General features: G+C 37.4%; 1 protein-coding gene across 3 annotated transcripts in view; it reads left to right on the top strand.

Moving 5' to 3' along the window:
• Positions 1-19,083, top strand: part of SUPT3H (SPT3 homolog, SAGA and STAGA complex component) — a 548,006-nt gene that overhangs the window by 448,066 nt on the left and 80,857 nt on the right. For all 3 annotated transcript variants that reach the window (XM_034648176.1, XM_034648177.1, XM_034648178.1), the window contains exon 11: positions 6,825-6,935. In XM_034648176.1, the coding sequence (XP_034504067.1) occupies positions 6,825-6,935 (111 nt within the window). The remainder of the gene's footprint in view (positions 1-6,824; positions 6,936-19,083) is intronic.

Below are 19,083 nucleotides of genomic sequence, written 5' to 3'. Positions count from 1 at the left end.
ATAGTGGTGGTGATGTGGGCATGTGTGTTAAGCAGGCAGTTTACTATCCTACACTCAACTCTAAACTTCAAACCCAAACTCATCTTCATTAACAGCAACTTGGAATCTCTACTCAGTTTATTCGCTTTCACTGGATTTCTTGGATTTGGTACCAAAGAGAAATAGATTTGCATGAAGTTTGTATGCTGGATTTGGGGATATCCTTCCTTGATTTTGCTCTTTTTTGGTATTTCCTTCCTCACTTTTTTTTTTTAATCAAGATTTATTTATTTTTTTATTTATTTTTTATTTTTTTTAAAGATTTTTTTTATTTATTTGACAGAGATAGCCAGCGAGAGAGGAAACACAAGCAGGGGTAATGGGAGAGGAAGAAGCAGGCTCCCAGCAGAGGAGCCTGATGTGGGGCTCAATCCCAGAACACTGGGACACACCCTGAGCCGAAGGTAGACGCTTAACGACTGCGCCACTCAGGCACCCCTAGATTTATTTATTTTTATAATAATTTTTTATTATATTATGTTAGTCACCAATACAGTACATCCCTAGTTTTTAATGTAAAGTTCCATGATTCATTACTTGCATATAACACCCAGTGCACCATGCAATACGTGCCCTCCTTAATACCTATCGCTAGCCTATTCCCATTCCCCCACCCCCCTCCCCTCTGAAGCCCTCAGTTTGTTTCCCAGAGTCCATAGTCTCTCATGGTTCATTCCCCCTTCTGCTTACCCCCCTTTCTTCTACCGATCTTCCAACTTCTTATGTTCCATAAATGAGTGAAACTGTATAATTGTCTTTCTCTGCTTGACTTATTTCGCTTAGCATTATCTCCTCCAGTCCCATCCATGTTGCAGCAAATGTTGAGAAATCATTATTTTTGATGGCTGAGTAATATTCCATTGTATATATGGACCACGTCTTCTTTTTTTTTTTTTAAAGATTTTTTAATTAATTTATTCAACAGAGATAGAGACAGCCAGTGAGAGAGGGAACACAAGCAGGAGGAGTGGGAGAGGAAGAAGCAGGCTCATAGCAGAGGAGCCTGATGTGGGGCTCGATCCCACAACGCCAGGATCACGCCCTGAGCCGAAGGCAGACGCTCAACCGCTGTGCCACCCAGGCGCCCCTGGACCACGTCTTCTTAAACCAGCCATTTGTTGAGGGGCATCTTGGCTCCTTCCACGATTTAGCTATTGTGGACAATGCTGCTATGAACATTGGGGTGCATATGGCCCTTCTCTTCACTACNAAATGGGCAGAAGATATGAACAGACACTTTTCCAATGAAGACATACAAATGGCTAACAGACACATGAAAAAATGTTCAAAATCATTAGCCATCAGGGAAATTCAAATCAAAACCACATTGAGATACCTCCTTCCTCACTTCATACCTACTGTGGGTGCCCTGAACTCTGGCCTAGATTTCTTAGATTCTCTAAGGTCCTGTGCCCCCTATCCTGACTGGGGCCTACCCTTATGCTTAAAGAGTAAAAACAGGTGGGGCGCCTGGGTGGCACAGCGGTTAGGCATCTGCCTTCGGCTCAGGGCGTGATCCCGGCGTTATGGGATCGAGCCCCACATCAGGCTCCTCTGCTATGAGCCTGTTTGTTCCTCTCCCACTCCCCCTGCTTGTGTTCCCTCTCTCTCTGGCTGTTTCTATCTCTGTCAAATAAATNTCTCTCTGGCGGTTTCTATCTCTGTCAAATAAAAAAATAAAATCTTTAAAAAAAAAAAAAGAGTAAAAACAGGAAACTCAAGCCACTGCCATTCTCTTCTCCTAAATATAGGCATTCCCCTTTCCAATTTCTGCCTGGTTTTGATCAATCTCTATCACTTTCATATTCTTGTTTTTTATAATTTGTCTAAAGTGATATTATTATCTAAAACTCAGTTGCTACAATAAGAACCATTTGCCATTACAAGTAGTGGAGCCATACCAAGATATAACTTTAAAATGATAGTAAGCAAATTTAAGTTTTAGCTTCATATCTGGTTTCCTCTTCCATTTAAAAACGACAGAGCTCAGTGCTTATTTAATTAAGGGGAAATTTGAACTATAAGGAACTTCTGTATTGTAAAGTAGTTTTAAAGAATTTTGGCTACAGTGCTCCAGCTCACTCAGTAACTAAAACTAGGGTAACAAAGTATGACCTGAAAGACCTCTTCAGTGGACTGAATTTGTATGTAGGAAGCATATAAGAAGAAGATGTAATTAACCTGATATAATTATGCATATATACATAAAAATTTCAAGAATTCTCAAAGACATAGAAAGAATTATTTTTTCTCTTAAATAGTTAAACATTTCTCTCCTAATCTTGTTGAAAGCTATTACATTAGAGTTGTTTTATAGCAAAGATTTCCCGAGTAAAATAAGTATTTGCTCAGTTCATATCTGAATTTTTGTAAATTCAAAATCAGTGACATCAGAATAATGACCCACTTTAAAGCTATTAATTATTCTCTGTTTATTCATCCACATCTTTCTACATTCAGACTCTTGCTGTTTTCACTTTTACTCCCTGGAAACTTCCTCTATGGTCATAACATGGTATAATTCATTCTACATGAAATAATAAAGCCTCTGTTTATCAACTATGTGTCCTACAAGTCAAGCGATCTGATGTATAGCCATATTCTGATATTGTCACTGTGATATTGGCCAAGTCCTTTATTTTCACTTTCTCATCTATAAAATAGGGCAAGACTTGGAAACGTTTAGCATAGATGATATCTTGCATTCCTTAAATTTAGTGATTCTCTTGTCTTCTCCTTAAGTACTTTTTCTAGTTTTAATTTCCTTAAAGAAGAGAGTTTTCTAGCTATATATATAGAACTACAGTTTTAACAATTAACATCTCAAATAAACTTTGAAATGAGAAAATTAACTATTAAAATTAACTATACTATACACTGTAACCTTTGGCCAAAGAATGGCCCACCTTCATCTGAAAAGACATCCTCCATAAATATGAAACTCTGGGAAAGCTATGTGTACAGCAGTGAGTAGAAGGAAGACACTTGCCTTGCCAGTCAGATTATGTATCAGCCTTTGTGGTCAGCGAGTAATAAAAGTATTAGTAATAGTAGTACTGGCCTTTCGTTTGCTCTAATCTGAGATATGTGTTACTCTGTAAGAACGAATGTTTCAACTTTGACGAAAGATCTAGTCCACCATTTGTGTGGAAAGAAAAAGTGGCAATTATCTGAGATTCCAGGTCCTTCTTAAATTTGGATTTCCCTGGCAAGGGAAAGGCTGAGAAAGGATAAGATGATTTAACTTGCCAACAATTTTTTTTAAAAGTCAAGACAGGTACAGACATTTGTAAGAGATCCAGCGGCAACAGAAGTTTCAATATAACTTCCTTGGACCACGGTTTGATTTACCAGTTCATCTTTCCCATTCTGAGTGTGCCCACACTCTGGGATATTCTTTATTTTTAAATTTTCAAAAATGAAACCTACATATTTGACAAAATACTGAGTCCTGTTGCCTGAAGACTGCTGAAATCTCTGCTGAAATAGACTCTTTATTTCCTTGAGTAAAGTACAGGCTGCCTGGGAAAGTTCTTCCTCAGATGTCAGGTCCTCTCCGTCTTGGCTGCGTTCACACTCTGTTCTTGTCTTTGTCCACTTCATCTTTTCTTGCATCCCTTCGTCCAAAAGCTGATGCTGGGTGCAGGAGGGTGAAATATCATATGGAACCCTCCGTATTCCTGGATTCGAGCACTGTGTCTCTGCTTATCCATGCTGGCTTATGCTGAATAAAATCTCTCAGCAGTTTGAACTCTCAACTGCGGTCCAAGGAAGCTATATTGAAACTTCTGTTTAAAATGCCAGAGTCACTGCTAAATTAAAAATTCTCAACTTGGTATGAATTTTGAATTTGAATGGATTAAAAAGTACCTTGGTGAAGGCCTGACTGTTGACAGAAATGTGAAAAGATCGGTTGAGGTGGCAGCAACACTGGAAATATATCATTTCAGATTTAAGAATTCCCTTTCAAAGAACTCAGTGAGCAAGTTAAGAAAGTGTAGGAGTACGGGGCGCCTGGGTGGCACAGCGGTTAAGCGCCTGCCTTCGGCTCAGGGCGTGATCCCGGCGTTATGGGATCGAGCCCCCACATCAGGCTCCTCCGCTATGAGCCTGCTTCTTCCTCTCCCACTCCCCCTGCTTGTGTCCCCTCTCTCGCTGGCTGTCTCTATCTGTCAAATAAATAAATAAAATCTTGAAGAAAAAAAAAAGTGTAGAAGTGCATATGGTAGCTGCATGCTGTTCGCAATCGCTTAATTCTAACAAAGCTGAAGTTAGCAAAATAGAAAATCTAATAACATTTTTCACAAAATTGAGTATTTCCATTTTTATATAAGTTAACTTCGTCTTTTTGGCAAAGATCACGATTCAACCGTAAGCTTATGCTTCCTTCAGTGTTCTGAAATCCTATTCGATTGCCATGCCAGAGGTATTGAGAGATTTTGACCAAATGTTCTATGGTTTTGACAAAAACTGAACTTATTTGGGAAAGTAACAAAGAGTCGAGTCTTACATTGGCCGTGGAGGAAAGAAATGAAAAACAAAACCAAGTTGCGGGGAGAAAGGAGATGCCATAGAGGAACTTTCCACCCGACGTAATATGCAGGATATTGACCCTCTTGATGTCTCTCTTTTGTATTTCCACTTGAGTTTCCACTGGAAAACTTGACTCTAGATCCAGCTAAATATTTGCATTCATTTCCACAAATGGGTAGAGTGCTTCAGCCATTAATGAGTCTCTATTAGTCATATTCATCTTTGGGGCCAAATGGACTCAGAGAAGAGCCTTAACCCTTATCAGATACTTGGTAATTGCATTTCCAGCTGACACAAAGTATTTGGAATAAGAACCAAGAAAGCACTCAAAAAAAAAAAAAAATTCTCTGTCCTTTTATACCAGTGCCAAGTGAAGGGTTAAGATAACAATTTGTATTGTTGTGGGCATAACAGATCTGTTACTTAGGGTATTGTCGAAATGAAATTGAGAAAGATACTCTAGAGCAAATTTCTGTTTGGCTTATTTCATATATTATTAAAATAATAAAAATAATCAAGATCTGCTGTTTTATATTTTACATCTTATTTCAGGTTCAGCTTGGATAATTAGCTGATGCTCTCATTTAATTGGAGTTTTTAATTTTTTTTTTTTTACTAGTTACAGGAAGAACATGCACAAGGTACGGAAAATACATTTGAAAAGTACAGAAGGATATACACTGAAAAATGTCTTTTCCAATCCATGTCCTTTAGACACCCATTTAGCCTCCAAGAGATAAGGACTATTACTGATTTTTGGTATACCTTTGCAAAAACTGGTCTATGTTTGAATGAGTGTATAATGTTCAGGCTTTTTAAAAAAATAAATGGTAACATAGTACCACCCAGTTGGATACCATGCATTTTTTCACACGGTACATCTTAGAGCTAGTTCCATAGGACTATGTATGGAACTCCCTTGTTCTTTTTGGTGGTTGCTGTAGTTTCTGTTTCATTACGTGGATGTATCATAGTTTATTTTAGTGCTCCCTCCTTGATGAACATTTAGCTCATCAATCCTAATAGTTCTGCAGTGAGCGTGTGTGTGTGTGCACGCGCACGTGATAGGTATATAGACACAGACATATAGGTATATAAAATTTTGTACCTGCGTAATATATCTGTAGGATAAATTCTTGGATGTGAAATTGGGTCAAAAATGGTTGTGCACTTTCATTTGATAAGATTTTGCCAGATTACTATCCATAGAGGTCACACTAGTTACACTCCTACAAGGAATTATGAAAGTGGTAATTGTAGTAATAATCAGAAAAACAAATAATCGTTATGTGACTATGACGGACTTCTAGAATACAGTTATAGTAATACACAAACTACTGTTTCTTTCTCTTGATTCTTTAATGTTGATGACTGGCATCTGGTATCCACTGAAGTAGAAAGCAATTATAATTATTATCCCAATTTTACAGATGAGGAAACCGAAGTGCAGAGATGTTACATAACTTGACAGAACTGGTAACTGTGATAGGACCTGGATCAGGTATTTCGGAAACCAGAGCCTGCAAGTGAACCACGAGACTGTCTTGCTCCTATTGAGCATTTTAATTTATTTTTTTTTAAATCATGTTACATACCTTTCTTAAGCTGATATCCATACTCTCTTTGCAAATAGCCTTTCTCCTCCTTGTGTCTTATACTTTCAAACCTGCCTTTTACACATGAGGCAGATTAAAATAGAAAGGTTTCATTTTATTTTCTTTTTGCCCTGAGGACACCTAGAAAATTGGGAATCAAGTAAAAATGATCATCTCTGACAGCTCCAGTATTATAAATAAATATATAGAGCAATTTTATATTTTTCATTTTAAAATTGATGACCCTCAAGTTATTTCAGAAATATGCCCAACAAGCTCCCAAGAAACATTTATAATAATAAACGTTTAAGTGTTTTTTAAAAAAATAACTTCCTGCGGCTCTGTCAGCAATCCCCCACGACACTTCTCGTCTGCACGCGACTAGCTCTGTTCTCCCGTACCTTGACGTGCAGGCCTAGGTGAAATATTGTGGGCATAAAAATTGCATTTGGTAGGTCTGCTAGGAAGGGGTCACGTAAAAGTCAGCTTTCATTTGTTCGTGGAATCTTTTTTTAAACGTAGTGAACGGCAGCAGGGATGTGCATCCTAAAGGGGGGGAAACATCCATTTTATAAAAGTTTATTTTCATATTTTATACACTGTAGTTCTGTTGTGTGTTTTTGATTTAGTAACAATTTCTGTGTTTTTCTGTCGCAGAGCACTGCGGCCTGTGGTGTTGAGGCTCACAGCGATGCCATCCAGCCCTGCCACATCAGAGAGGCCGTTCGACGCTACGGCCACAAGATTGGCCCCCTTTCCCCATTCACAGTACGTAATAACAGAGTTATAAAAAGTTATATTTATAATCTGAAAGAATTTTGATTTTCAAGTGGTCAAATGAAGAAGCAATGGAATTGTTGAAAGCAATTTGTGGTGATGGTAATTTTGTTGTATAAAAGTGGCATAATTCTCTTGGGAAATAAAAGTTAGTCATTTTTGTCTCTTTTTGGAAGGACGATTTTTTTCTACAAAATATTATTTTCTTTCAATCACAAATTATGCTTTTTTCGTTGGGGCTTATATTTTCTGTTTTTCAAAGCTTAGGTTTATAAAACTTTTTGTCAAATTATATGTCTCCAAATATTGCTAGAAGCACTTTATATTTTAAAATTGGTTAGATTGGCAATACCACTTCTATCAGATGTCCTGCTTCTAAACATACTGTGAGTTGGAAGAAGAAGAAATGATTTCTTTACTGGCTTTGAAGTCGGCTGAAATGCAGATAGTCTTTCACATCTTCAAATGGTTTTAAAGCTTATAATCAGGGTTTGTTTTTTTTTTTTAAATGGAGAATTAAAGACTTTATATTTCAACAGCCTAAAGAAAGTGTGTGTGTGTGTGCGCGTGCGTGTGTTTTAATTAAGTGCTCATCTTGTGGCCCTTTTTAAAAAATCTTTATTCATGTTAATAGAATTTTCTCCAAGTCTTTCATTGGTTTGATTTTCAGAAGGTGAGGTTGGACTTAAGACTGAGGAGCAGTAGAATTTACTGTTTGGTTTCTTCATAGTCAATTCTGCTTTACTATGCTGGAGCAGGGTATGTACGTATGACATCATACATATATACGTACGTACGTACATTCAGAAGTGTAACGGAGTATGTGTTTTCTCCTGAGAGTGGATTTTACTGTGATCTGTTAATAGAAATCATTATTTCTTCTACATTAGATCATCTCCTTTCCCCCTGTGTTTTAGTTAAAGGGAATGCTTTCTTTCCATTCTTTATTTTCATTAGTTAATTGTATGGATTCTCGTTGTGACAGCAAGCATGTATTATCAGAAGCTTTTTGTAATGGTAACTATTATTTTCACTTTTGTTTAGTATTTAAAATCTGTCTTCCATATTATGAGAACATGATTTCAGTACTGCTGATGAAAGCAATATATCCTTCTGCACAAATGTCTTTTAGATTATTACAAGTGAAAAGCCGGGATGAAATCAAGGATCTCGTGTTTGGTTTTTTTTTTTTTTCTGCATGAGAGGTGAGACTACTTTAGTGATGAGCCAAAAGAAAGATGAAATTGAGAAAAATAGGAGATGACTGGAAGAATTTAAAAACCAAAATTGAAAGAACCGTCTTCTGACAAAGGATTAAACATATCAAGTCCATATTTAAGAGCCAACTAATGGCTAAAAGGTTGAGGCAGTGGAGTGGAGAGGGAAGGAAAGGGAGGCAGTGCTGATAATAATCTAGAAGTAATTAAAGAGTAGTGAGGGGAAGCTGTATTTTTGAGAAAGAACCTAAAATGGTAACTAAAATAATGGATAAAATTACATAAAGGAACGTGTATTTGATGTAAGGGGAAAATCTCCCAATCATTAAGTCTTTGATATTTCCTCAAAACAAGGTGGTGGCTCCTCCATTCTTCCACATTTTTTATACTTAACTACACTGGACAGATCACTTAACCATCTTGATTGATGATGTCGTTTATATGTGTGTGTGTATGTGTACTCATTCCCTCATGTCTAACTGGTACTCTGTTGCTCATGTAAGGTTGCTTTGATAATCTAAGATTGTGGTATGTGGTCTGAAAATGCACTCAAAACTAAGTTCAGATACAATTTAAGCTGATTTTTTCTTAATGAACATATAACCAATATGATTTTTTAAGTTAATGATCTAATTTTTAAATGCCTAATTTAAATAGATCTGCTAAAATAGAACAAATAAACCATGACCCGGAATGTTCACTTAGCCACTACCAGAACACAGCAAATGGTAAAAATCATCAGAGAGGGGCACCCGCATTTTTATCACTCTTCAGAAAGGACCCACCTTGAGAGGTCTGCTTCATTACCTAGAGCTCTAATAATTTGCCCAGCCTGCAGGACTGCACGTCCCCTCTGCATCATCATTCATATGATCAGGGAGATCCAGTTTCATGGCATACATTACAATACATAAATCTGCCCCTTTTTTTTATTGACGTACCGTTGACACACATTAGTTTCAGGCATATGACATAGTGATTCAGCCTCCCCGTATATCTGCTCATCACAAGTGTAGCTACCATCTGTCACCATGTGACGCTATCATAACATCATTGACTATATTCCCTATGCTGTACCTCTCATAAATCTGCCTTCTAAATTAGTTAAAAATTCTCTTTTAAGTGGGAGAGATTAGCAGCCTGTGTATCTAACAATATGGCCATCCTGCCCTGGCTCCTACATAGCTTCAACGTTCACAAAAGAGGTGCTTCTGATGTTAGGGGTGCTCATGTCTGGTTCCCTGACCCCCACTCCCGGAGATACTACTCCATGCTGCACGAGGGACTCTTGGCCACCTAGACTTTGAGCTGCAACCTGTAAGAAGAAAGGAGGCATGTGGACTGCCTCTGCAGTAACCATAGATTGAGACCTAAATTTTCATGCAGAAAGGCTGAGCTCAATTACCTCCAGCAAAACATTTCCCACGTAAAGTGCTCTCGAACAACTGGTGTGTATCTATGAAACATAGAGATTGTCTGTGCACCTTGTCATGCCAAGTCTAAGGTGCTTGTCTGGTGTACATGCAGATGTGATACCTGATTTATAGCATCCATACCTTGATTCACATGTAGCAATTCCCAGTGATTGGAAATTGATTTAGAGAATTAAAATAACAACCAGTAGGTTACACAGAAATTTAATTCCAATATCGACAATAAACCAGGAAAAATCTGCTTTTAATGAGTCACCCTTCTGTCTTCTACTATATTATGACTTTTGACATACTTTTATACAAAATCACAACTTGATCCATTTCAGAGCTGCAATTGATTGCATAAAGAGTGGTGAGTTCTTCACCTTGGGAATTAGTTGAAACGATAGAAGAAAAGAACGATTGAAACCCTGTTAGGTGGAGGTGAGGAAGAACAGCGTAGGCGAAGCTTTGCACGACGCAGCTGGTGCCACAGAGAGGAAAGGGGCGGAGAGCCGAAACTTCAGCTCCCTGGCTGTGAGTACGTGCGTGTGCCGGAGTCACTGGTAAACCACCATCCGCTCAGCCAGTTAGAGCAGTGCTGTGTTTAGCATATTGGTTTTAGTTGGTAATTGCTTTCTTTTCTGTGTTCTCATTTATCCTCAGTCCTATGCAGAAGATCAGAGAAAGTATCATACCTAGAGGATTGAAGTAATTTTTCTGAGGTTAAGCTATTAATTAGACTAAATGATGGAGCCAGGGCTAAAACTCACAGCCCCAGAATCGGCTTCCTAAAACACACTTTCGCAGTTGTCCCCACCCCTATATACCTGACTGTCCGTATACACATACTAAAGAACATTTTTAAAAACTAATCCTACTTTTTGCCTATTGTTTATTTTTCCTATAATTCTGAAAATCACTTCAGAATCTGTGATTTGTAGTCGCTATTTTAGAGTACGTATGCATCCCCAGATGTCCTAAGTGACTTTGACGCTTGTCATCTTATGTTGTCCTTGCACTCGGAGTAGCTAGTATTTACGGAAGTTACACTGTGTGGTGTTTGTTGTGCCTAGAGCCAAATGACCATGATTTTGATCCCAGCTCCGCCACCTACTAGCTAAGAAGCTTTCAGGAAGTTTCTTTTTTTTTTTTTTAATGATTTTTTATTATATTATGTTAGTCACCATACAGTACATCCCCGGCTTCCGATGTAAAGCTTGATGATTCATTAGTTGCGTATAACCTTCTTAACCTTTCATTGGTTCAGTTTCATCTGTAAAATAGGTGTAAAAATAGAACATATCTTGTGATCGAATTTAAGGAATACTGTGAACTTGATGTGTGATAAGCTCTTTTTGCTTGTTTCTGTTTCAAATTTTTATTTAAATTCTAGTTAGTTAACATATAGTGTAATATTGGTTTCAAGAGTAGAATTTAATGATTCATCTCTTACATATAACACCTGGTGCTCATCCCAACAAGTGCCCTCCTTAATGTCCATCACCCATTTAACCCACGCCTCCACCCTCCTCCCCTCCAGCCACCCTCAGTTTGTTCTCTGTCATTAACAGTCTTTTTCCTGGTTTGCCTCTCTTTTTTCCCCCCTATATTTATCTGTTTTGTTTCTTAAATTCTGCACATGAGTGAAATTATATGATATTTGTCTTTCTCTGACTGACTTGTTTCACTTAGCATAATACACTCTAGTGCTATCCATGTTGTTGCAAATGGCAAGATTTCATTCTTTTGATGGCTGAATAGTATTCCATTGTGTATATACACCACATCTTCTTTATCCATTCATCAGTGAACATTTTGGCTCTTTCCATAATTTGGCTGTTACTGAGGATGCTCTATAAACATCGTGATGCATGTGTCCCTTGAAATCAGTATTTTTGTATCTTTTGGGTAAATACTTAGTAGAGCAACTGCTGGGTCATAGGGTAATTCTATTTTTAACTTTTTGCGGAACCTCCATACTGTTTTCCCGAGTGGCTGTACCAGTTTGCATTCCCACTGTGAATGTAAGAAGGTTCCCCTTTCTCCACATCCTCGCCAACATCTGCTGTTTCCTGTGGTGTTGATTTTAGCCATTCTGACAGGTGTGAGGTGGCATCTCATTGCAGTTTTGATTTGCATTTCCCTGATGATGAGTGATGTTGAACATCTTTCCATGTGTCTGTTGGCCATCTGCGTGTCATCTTCGGAAAAATGTCTGTTCATGTCTTCTGCCCATTTCCTAACTGGATAATTTGTTTTTTGGGTGACATGTGATAAGCTCTTAATAAATTATACTAATAATAGTGGAAGTAGTAGTAACAGTAGTAGCTGTAGTGTATTTTCTAAAAGGTCTCAAATAGGAATACAAACGGAATGAAATAGAAACCACTCCCCCACCCCCCAGCCACACAGATACACACAGAGGCTTCACTTTGTAATCCCAGAAGAAACTAAAACTTGAGTAATAATGTGATTTCTTATCAGACTAATGGTTTTTTATTTAAAATTTAAATACCATTTAAAGATGATTGTTCCTGAGAATAAATGTGTTCATTTTTACTTTGGGGATTGGTAATGGTTGAAGAACATTAATGGATTTTTATCACATTATCACCTTAAAAATAAGGTCTCAGGAACTGAATGTACGTAGTTAGTGCTCCGTTTGCATACTAGCTAGATTTTGCATACTAGCTCTTATGAAACAGAAATCTGAAGAAAAAAAAAAAGGCATGGTCTCAAATTTATAAAGCTTCATCAAAATCAGTTTGTATATTTGTGTAAGTTATTGAAAAAATTTCAGACTGAGGAGTATATCAGAGTTGGTGATAATTTTTTAAATAAATTATTTCCTCTTTTTCTTTTTTCTCACATCCTTTGAAAAATGCCTCTGTCTTCATGAAAGAAAACGTTGGGAGAAAGTTGCTTTCTACCTAGACTTGTTTCTCAAGAGTTGAGTATCTGGTACTTCCCTTACGCATCCACACATCCATTGGAAAACAGTTCTATCTTCGTGAAGAAAGATGTTGCTTGATAGAAGCTTCCTTTTTTTTATTATTATTATGTTCAGTTAGCCAACATATGGTACATCACTAGTTTTTGATGTAGTGTTCAACGATTCGTTAGTTGCGTATAACACCGGTGCTCGTCACAACACATGCCCTCCTTAATGCCCATCACACGGTTACCCCGTACCCCCACCGTCCCCTTCTGTAACCCTCAGCTTGTTTCCCAGAGTCCAAAGTCTCTCATGGTTTGTCTCCCTCTCTGATTTCTTCCCATTCAGTTTTCCCTCCCTTCCCCTGTGGTACTCCGTTCTATTCCTTATGTTCCATATATGAGTGAAACCGTATGATAATTGTCTTTCTCTGCTTGGCTTATTTCACTTAGCATAATCTCCTCCAGTTCCATCCATGTTGATGTAAATGGTAGGTATTCATCCTTTCTGATGGCTGAGTAATATTCCATTGTATATATGTACCACATCATCTTTATCCGTTCATCTGTTGAAGGGCATCCGGGCTCCTTCCACAGTTTGGCTATCGTGGTCGTTGCTGCTATGAACATTGGGGTGCACGTATCCCTTCTTTTCATTATATCTATATCTTTGGGGTAAATGCCTAGTAGTGCAGTCGCTGGGTCATAGGGTAGTTCTATTTTTAATGTCTTGAGGAGCCTCCATACTGTTTTCCAGAATGACTGCACCAGCTTGCATTCACACCAACAGTGTAAGAGGGTTCCCCTTTCTCCACATCCTTACCAACATTTGTTGTTTCCTGTCTTGTTAATTTTTGCCATTCTAACTGGTGTAAGGTGGTATCTCATTGCGGTTTTGATTTGTATTTCCTGATGGCTAGTGATGTTGAACATTTTTTCATGTGTCTGTTGGCCATCCATATGTCTTCTTTGGAGAAGTGTCTGTTCATGTCTCAACTTTTAAATTTTTTTTCATTTTACTAATTTCTTCATTTCTTTAGTAATTTTTTTGTTTACTGAAAGTAGTCTGGTATGTTAGAAAATTAAGAAAATATAGATAGAATAGTAAAGGGTAAAACTTACTTTAAAGGCCCCCCAATAAAAGGGATAGCAAAAGCTTTAAATGAATTATCCTATCAGAAAATTAATTGGTATCAGAAAATTAATTGGTATTTAATTGTTTGAAGAGCATTTTCTTCTCTCAGCATAAAAATTGAAATGCTTTTGGTAATGGTTTTTTTAAAAATATTCTTAGAATTTTCTTGTGCAATTTTAGAAGGAAAAAGCATTTAAAATTTTTGTGAATGAAATGTTTTTCAGGGAAAATATTCCAAAGGGTAACCCAGTGTACTGATTGTTTATCATACAGAAGAAGGTCAGACATGTGCTTTATCTAGATCCTCTCTATTTACAAGCAGTGGATGGTGCCCATGGTTACTTACTCTGAGGCTCAATCCCAGCTCTCGATGGGAAGTGCTCTAAATGGCTGATATGAAATCAGCTGTATAATTTTGGAAGCCAGAAAAAGGAAACTCTGTTCACTGGGTGAGATGACATAATCCACTGTGTAATGCCTAAATCTATTTTAGCTTCTCCTGAGTGATAGTCACCTCAAAAAATATGTTAAGCCCCCTGAGCTTGCATGTTATCAGGTGATTTTCTATTGAACTGGAATAGCGAGACAATAAAGTTGCTTACGTAAGCGTGGTCGTTAACCGATATAGCATCCCTAGAAGCGAGTCATGCTTCAGTGTCCATTCAGCTGCCTTCGATTCTCAGACAGAATCACAGTATTTGAAAGCTGGCTAAGATTTGCGAAAGCCAGTGAGTCTCCGCCTCGGAGAAACTTCACAATGTACCCAGAGGCACCTTATGAGTGAGCGACAGGGCTGACCCTGGAATCCAGCCTTTCCACTCTCAGTTGACTGCTCTTCCACTGCCATTGACTTTGATGTGGGGAGATCTATTATAGGGGCTAGGGATGCTCTCCTATCCTTGGTTCTTGAGGAGTGTTGGAAATAAACACAGAGGTATCGAAAATATGAAATTTCCTCTAGGAATTCTTCACATTAGGCTTTTAAAAACAAAAACAGCATAGCAGATTGCTTTGACTGTTTTGATCTAGACTTTCACCTTCATGAGTAATTCTTACATCATGATTATATTAGATTTGTTGGCATTTTATTTGTTCAACCTAGAAAATGAAAATGTCATAAAATATTAGAATAATTTTCAAATGTAAATACCAAGGATAAATTGGGTAAGAATTCTTAAATATTTGTGTGTTTGACTGGAAGCAAAAATCTTCTCAATAAATTTTTTGGAAGTATTAAATCTCTCCTTATAGATTGGAGTCACATACATTTTTATACTTGTGGGCTACTGATTCTCAGAAATACATTAACATCTGTCATATTTCTCATATAAGAATAACCCGGAAGTCAGTGTTCTTCAGAGTGAACTGTGAAACTTTTAATGTAGTTGTTTTTAATTTTGGAATAGGGTGGGGGATTCCAGTGATGAAATTCATTATGTCAAATTGTATGGAATTGCAGTTTCTGTAGGTGAAAAACAGTTGAATATCAGAAATTTTGTATGGTTCAACTAACACAATGTTCAGTTTAGGATTAGTTAGGGAGAGAATGTTTGAAATGTAGGAATAAAGTAGTTGGAAGAGTTCGGCAGAGAAAATCATTAGAATCTGAAACGAGTGTTGGTTGACCAGATAACAATTTGTGTAATATTTTAGAAGAAACTTTTCACTTGCGTTATGTTATTTATCCTCACAACACAGCAAGATGAGTGTTAATTATCCCCACTTTCTAGATAGGAAAACTGAGATTTAGAGAAAAATTAGGTAACTAGCTTAAAGTTACATAGTAGGCGCTAGAGCTCTATCTGTGGACAGGAATATTCTGTGGTTCCCTGGGACCATGGGCTTCAGTGAATTCTCACTAATCCTACTCATTAAACATCCTCTTTGCAGAATGGCCTCTGTTCTTCACTCTTTAAGTGGTCTTATCCTGAAAACACGAGATCATATTTTCTAAAGTACATTGTGTAGAAGGTAAGTGTTCCAAGAGGTTAAAAGATGTTCCACTAGAAAAGGGTTTCTTCGTAAAATATTTCAAAAAATCTGTATCTAGAAGATCCATTCTTAAACTCTCATTCATTAAGAGAAGTGAAGATGTCTCAAAAACAAAATTACAGGTGACATTGTAATATTATATCCATCACAGTGTCCACTTTATATTTTCTTTTATTTACTCAGCATTGATAAGTTTTGATTCACAAATATGGCAGTTTTTACTAATGTTCTGCACAGGCCTGCAATAGTCTTGGCCCAAAAGAAAAATAGTTAGAATTTTTTGCTTAAAAGTTACTAAACTAACAACACCTAACAAGTGCTCACATTTTTAAACTGGTAATGTTTAAAGGAGATTAATACATGGATTTCTAATCCAGGGTAATTCTTCATGGATTTCTGGAAAATATTTTTTAAGGTTTCATAAAACATGATAAGCAACTCAATGTCATAAAGAAAATCTCAGTCACCTGATGACCCTTCTCTCACAAATATTTACTTAAAGTTTCAGGGTCAAATTTATTTTTCCTTTGCCCATTGAATCCAAATTTGGTGAACTTCATTAATGAAACTATTTCTGCTATTGCAAGTATAGCATCATAATTCTGTATTGCCAGGTAGAGGTGGCACAGTCCCATTATATCGTAAAAGCTGTTCCGTTAATTTTTTTAATCATCAGACAGAAAGGTGAGAGAAGGAAAGCAAGATCTCTTATTTGAACCCCTCTGTCTACAGCAATACCTTAAGCTAGGGCAGCCAGCGAATTTGTTTATAAGGACTTATCCAGTTCCAATTTGAAAATTGTGCTGTCATTAACAACTAGTCTGTCTGTACAGTAGATAGTTATTATTCAGACACATTTTGCTTTTTTCTGCCTTCACTTTTTTGTCGGCAGTAAAGACCTCGAATTTGGTTCAGCATGCGGTACGGATCCTACGGTGATGTACTCAAACTTGCACAGCTATATATTAGAATATTTATCTGGTCTACTAAATAAATTAATTAATTAAATAAATAAAACTAACAAGCCCAAATTCCAAGACATAACTTGGTAATCAACAAAACATTTATAAGAAGTTCAAATATAAAGCATGAGATCACAGAACCTTTATTTCGAGTAGCACAGAAATCATAAATGGACATTCAAATCAAACATGAGGCCCCTGGCAATCCTTCAGAGAATCCTAGAGATTTCAGGAACACAGCTTGGAAAGAAGAAAACCAGTATTCTCTAAAGGGGGAGGGGGGGATGTTCAAGGTAGAGCCCTAACCAGCCCTGTGTATTTTTTCCAAGTTTGTGTCCTTCAAAGACTTTTAAAATTTGAAGTCGTTTAAAGTTAATGCATCTCTATTGTAAAAGGAAGGCTGTACCTTAGATAATAGGGGAAGAATTCAAACATGAATGCAAGAAAAGAGAAACAATTGACAACAAAAGAGAAACTTTTTGAGCAGAATATCCTAAAAGGACCAGATCTTGAGATTTGACTGTGTTGTTGTAGTTTCTAGGTTTTTGCAGTCTTCTGAGGGAATGGAGAGAGAGTGGGAAAATATTTAGAGTGACTCCCAAAAGGAAATTATTCTTTCTTTAAAAAAAAAAAATCACAGATTCTTTTAACTCATAAATTCATGAAAGCAGCAAAAGGATTAGCTGGGAGGAACTAACCTCAGCTGAGATATTTCTAAACTTAAAAATTATACTCTAAAAATAGCAAGAATCTTCTTTTAAGTCTGTGAATAAATAAAAAGATTATATATATAGAATTGGGCATCCAGCTTCAATAAGCTAAGTTGTTCGTGTTCACCTAGCAAAAATACTGTTTAAATTTTCAGTTAGTATTTTATATCTGACTGGGTGAATATTAGAAAAGAGCACATTGGTTTTATTAAAATATATTGCTCATTGACAATTGCCAGAAACATCTAACATTCATAAGTGTGTTTTGTTTAAGTGAAACATTTGTGTACTGTTTAATTGATAGTCTGACAAAAATCCCCTCCCACAGCCGTGATGAGAGCCTGTTGAACTGGAGATGATTTACTTTTTGATGATTTCTTAAATAGTGTTACATACTTTAGTCTCACAAATATAATCATTGAACTGTCATTTAATTTACTGATGTAGTTGCAGAGTTAATCCCACAACATAATAAGTGGATTGTTTTAAGTGGAAAATTTACACCTTCCCAAAGTGAAACGGATACCTAGCTTTTATTGTACCCAACGTGTATTTAAGGCTATATCCAAGGTAGGAAAAATATGCAGGAAAAAAATAATTACGCCTTGTTTTCCTGACTGGTGTTTTAATTATGATTTGATTTAAACCAAATCCCCTAGGCAATGTATGCACAGATCAAATATTCCACCCCCACACACTGCCTCTGCATGACCCCAAGCTGTGAGAAGAGAAAATTCACGGCCCATATGTCAGTCAGATGTTAATTCTTGCCCTGGCACCTGGATAGGCTCTCCCACCTGATTGGAGTGCATTCGCAGTTCTGGGCATCTACCCAAAATGTGGAGTAGGCTCTCCAGATCTGGAAATATTTTGGCTGATTAGTTGGCAGAGGTCATGAGGGCAGAGCCCAGTGTCAGGCTCTGAATTTGCCCAGGTGCATTCAAGGTGACAGTTGGGCAGCTGTGCCCCTGATGGAAATACCAGGGAGGGAGTATTTGAGTTGACTCTCTGGCTCCAGAAGTTCACAGCCTGGCCTACAGGTTCCTGTCAATTCCAATTCAAACACTTGTGCAGGTTTTATAGTTTCCAGTAGAGAAGTTAGAAACTACATTTCTGGCTCTGAGTTAATTCTTCATTCCCGATCTAACCTGAAACACCTATGCCTGTATTCTAGACTAATTAAGTAAGAGCCTAATAAGTAAGTTATAGTTGACAAGCACTTCTCATCCAAGCAAGCCTTCAGTGTTTTAAAGGGGGCTTGGGGAGAGAGAAGAACAGCAGAGAAGAGGAGAAGGGAAGGGAAGAGAGGAGAAAACTAGCCTGGGCTCTGTACGGTGCTTTTCTCTGAATCTCACTGCCTGAAGAAGACAGTAATAGGGTTGATCCTCATTTGGGTAAACTACCTTCAGTTTTTAATGGCAAGCTATATCTTTCACTCACACAACCAGCTCACAAATGGTTAAAGTTAAAAAAAACTGAATAAGGAGGTAAGGCAAGACTCGGTACTACTACTACGAGTCCATCTGTCACCCACCACTGCTGGAAAAGCAATTCAAAGCACACGCCTTCCTGCTAGGGTGACAGCACATTTCACATACAAAGGACAGCACCTGCCTTCTGAGTTCAGACGAAGTAAAAACAGTCCATTTGGCAAAATCCATATTTGTACAATTGAACTTCTCACCATTGAGAAGTGGAAGGACCAGTGTTAATGTCCCTACATGTCCACAGGCCCCAACAGCTCTGATATCTCCATTTGTTAATTCAATAAACA

The sequence above is a fragment of the Ailuropoda melanoleuca genome, chromosome 19 (assembly GCF_002007445.2).
Source record: "Ailuropoda melanoleuca isolate Jingjing chromosome 19, ASM200744v2, whole genome shotgun sequence".
In the NCBI taxonomy this organism is placed as follows: Eukaryota; Metazoa; Chordata; class Mammalia; order Carnivora; family Ursidae; genus Ailuropoda; species Ailuropoda melanoleuca.
This window is presented reverse-complemented; position numbering and strand designations above follow the sequence as displayed.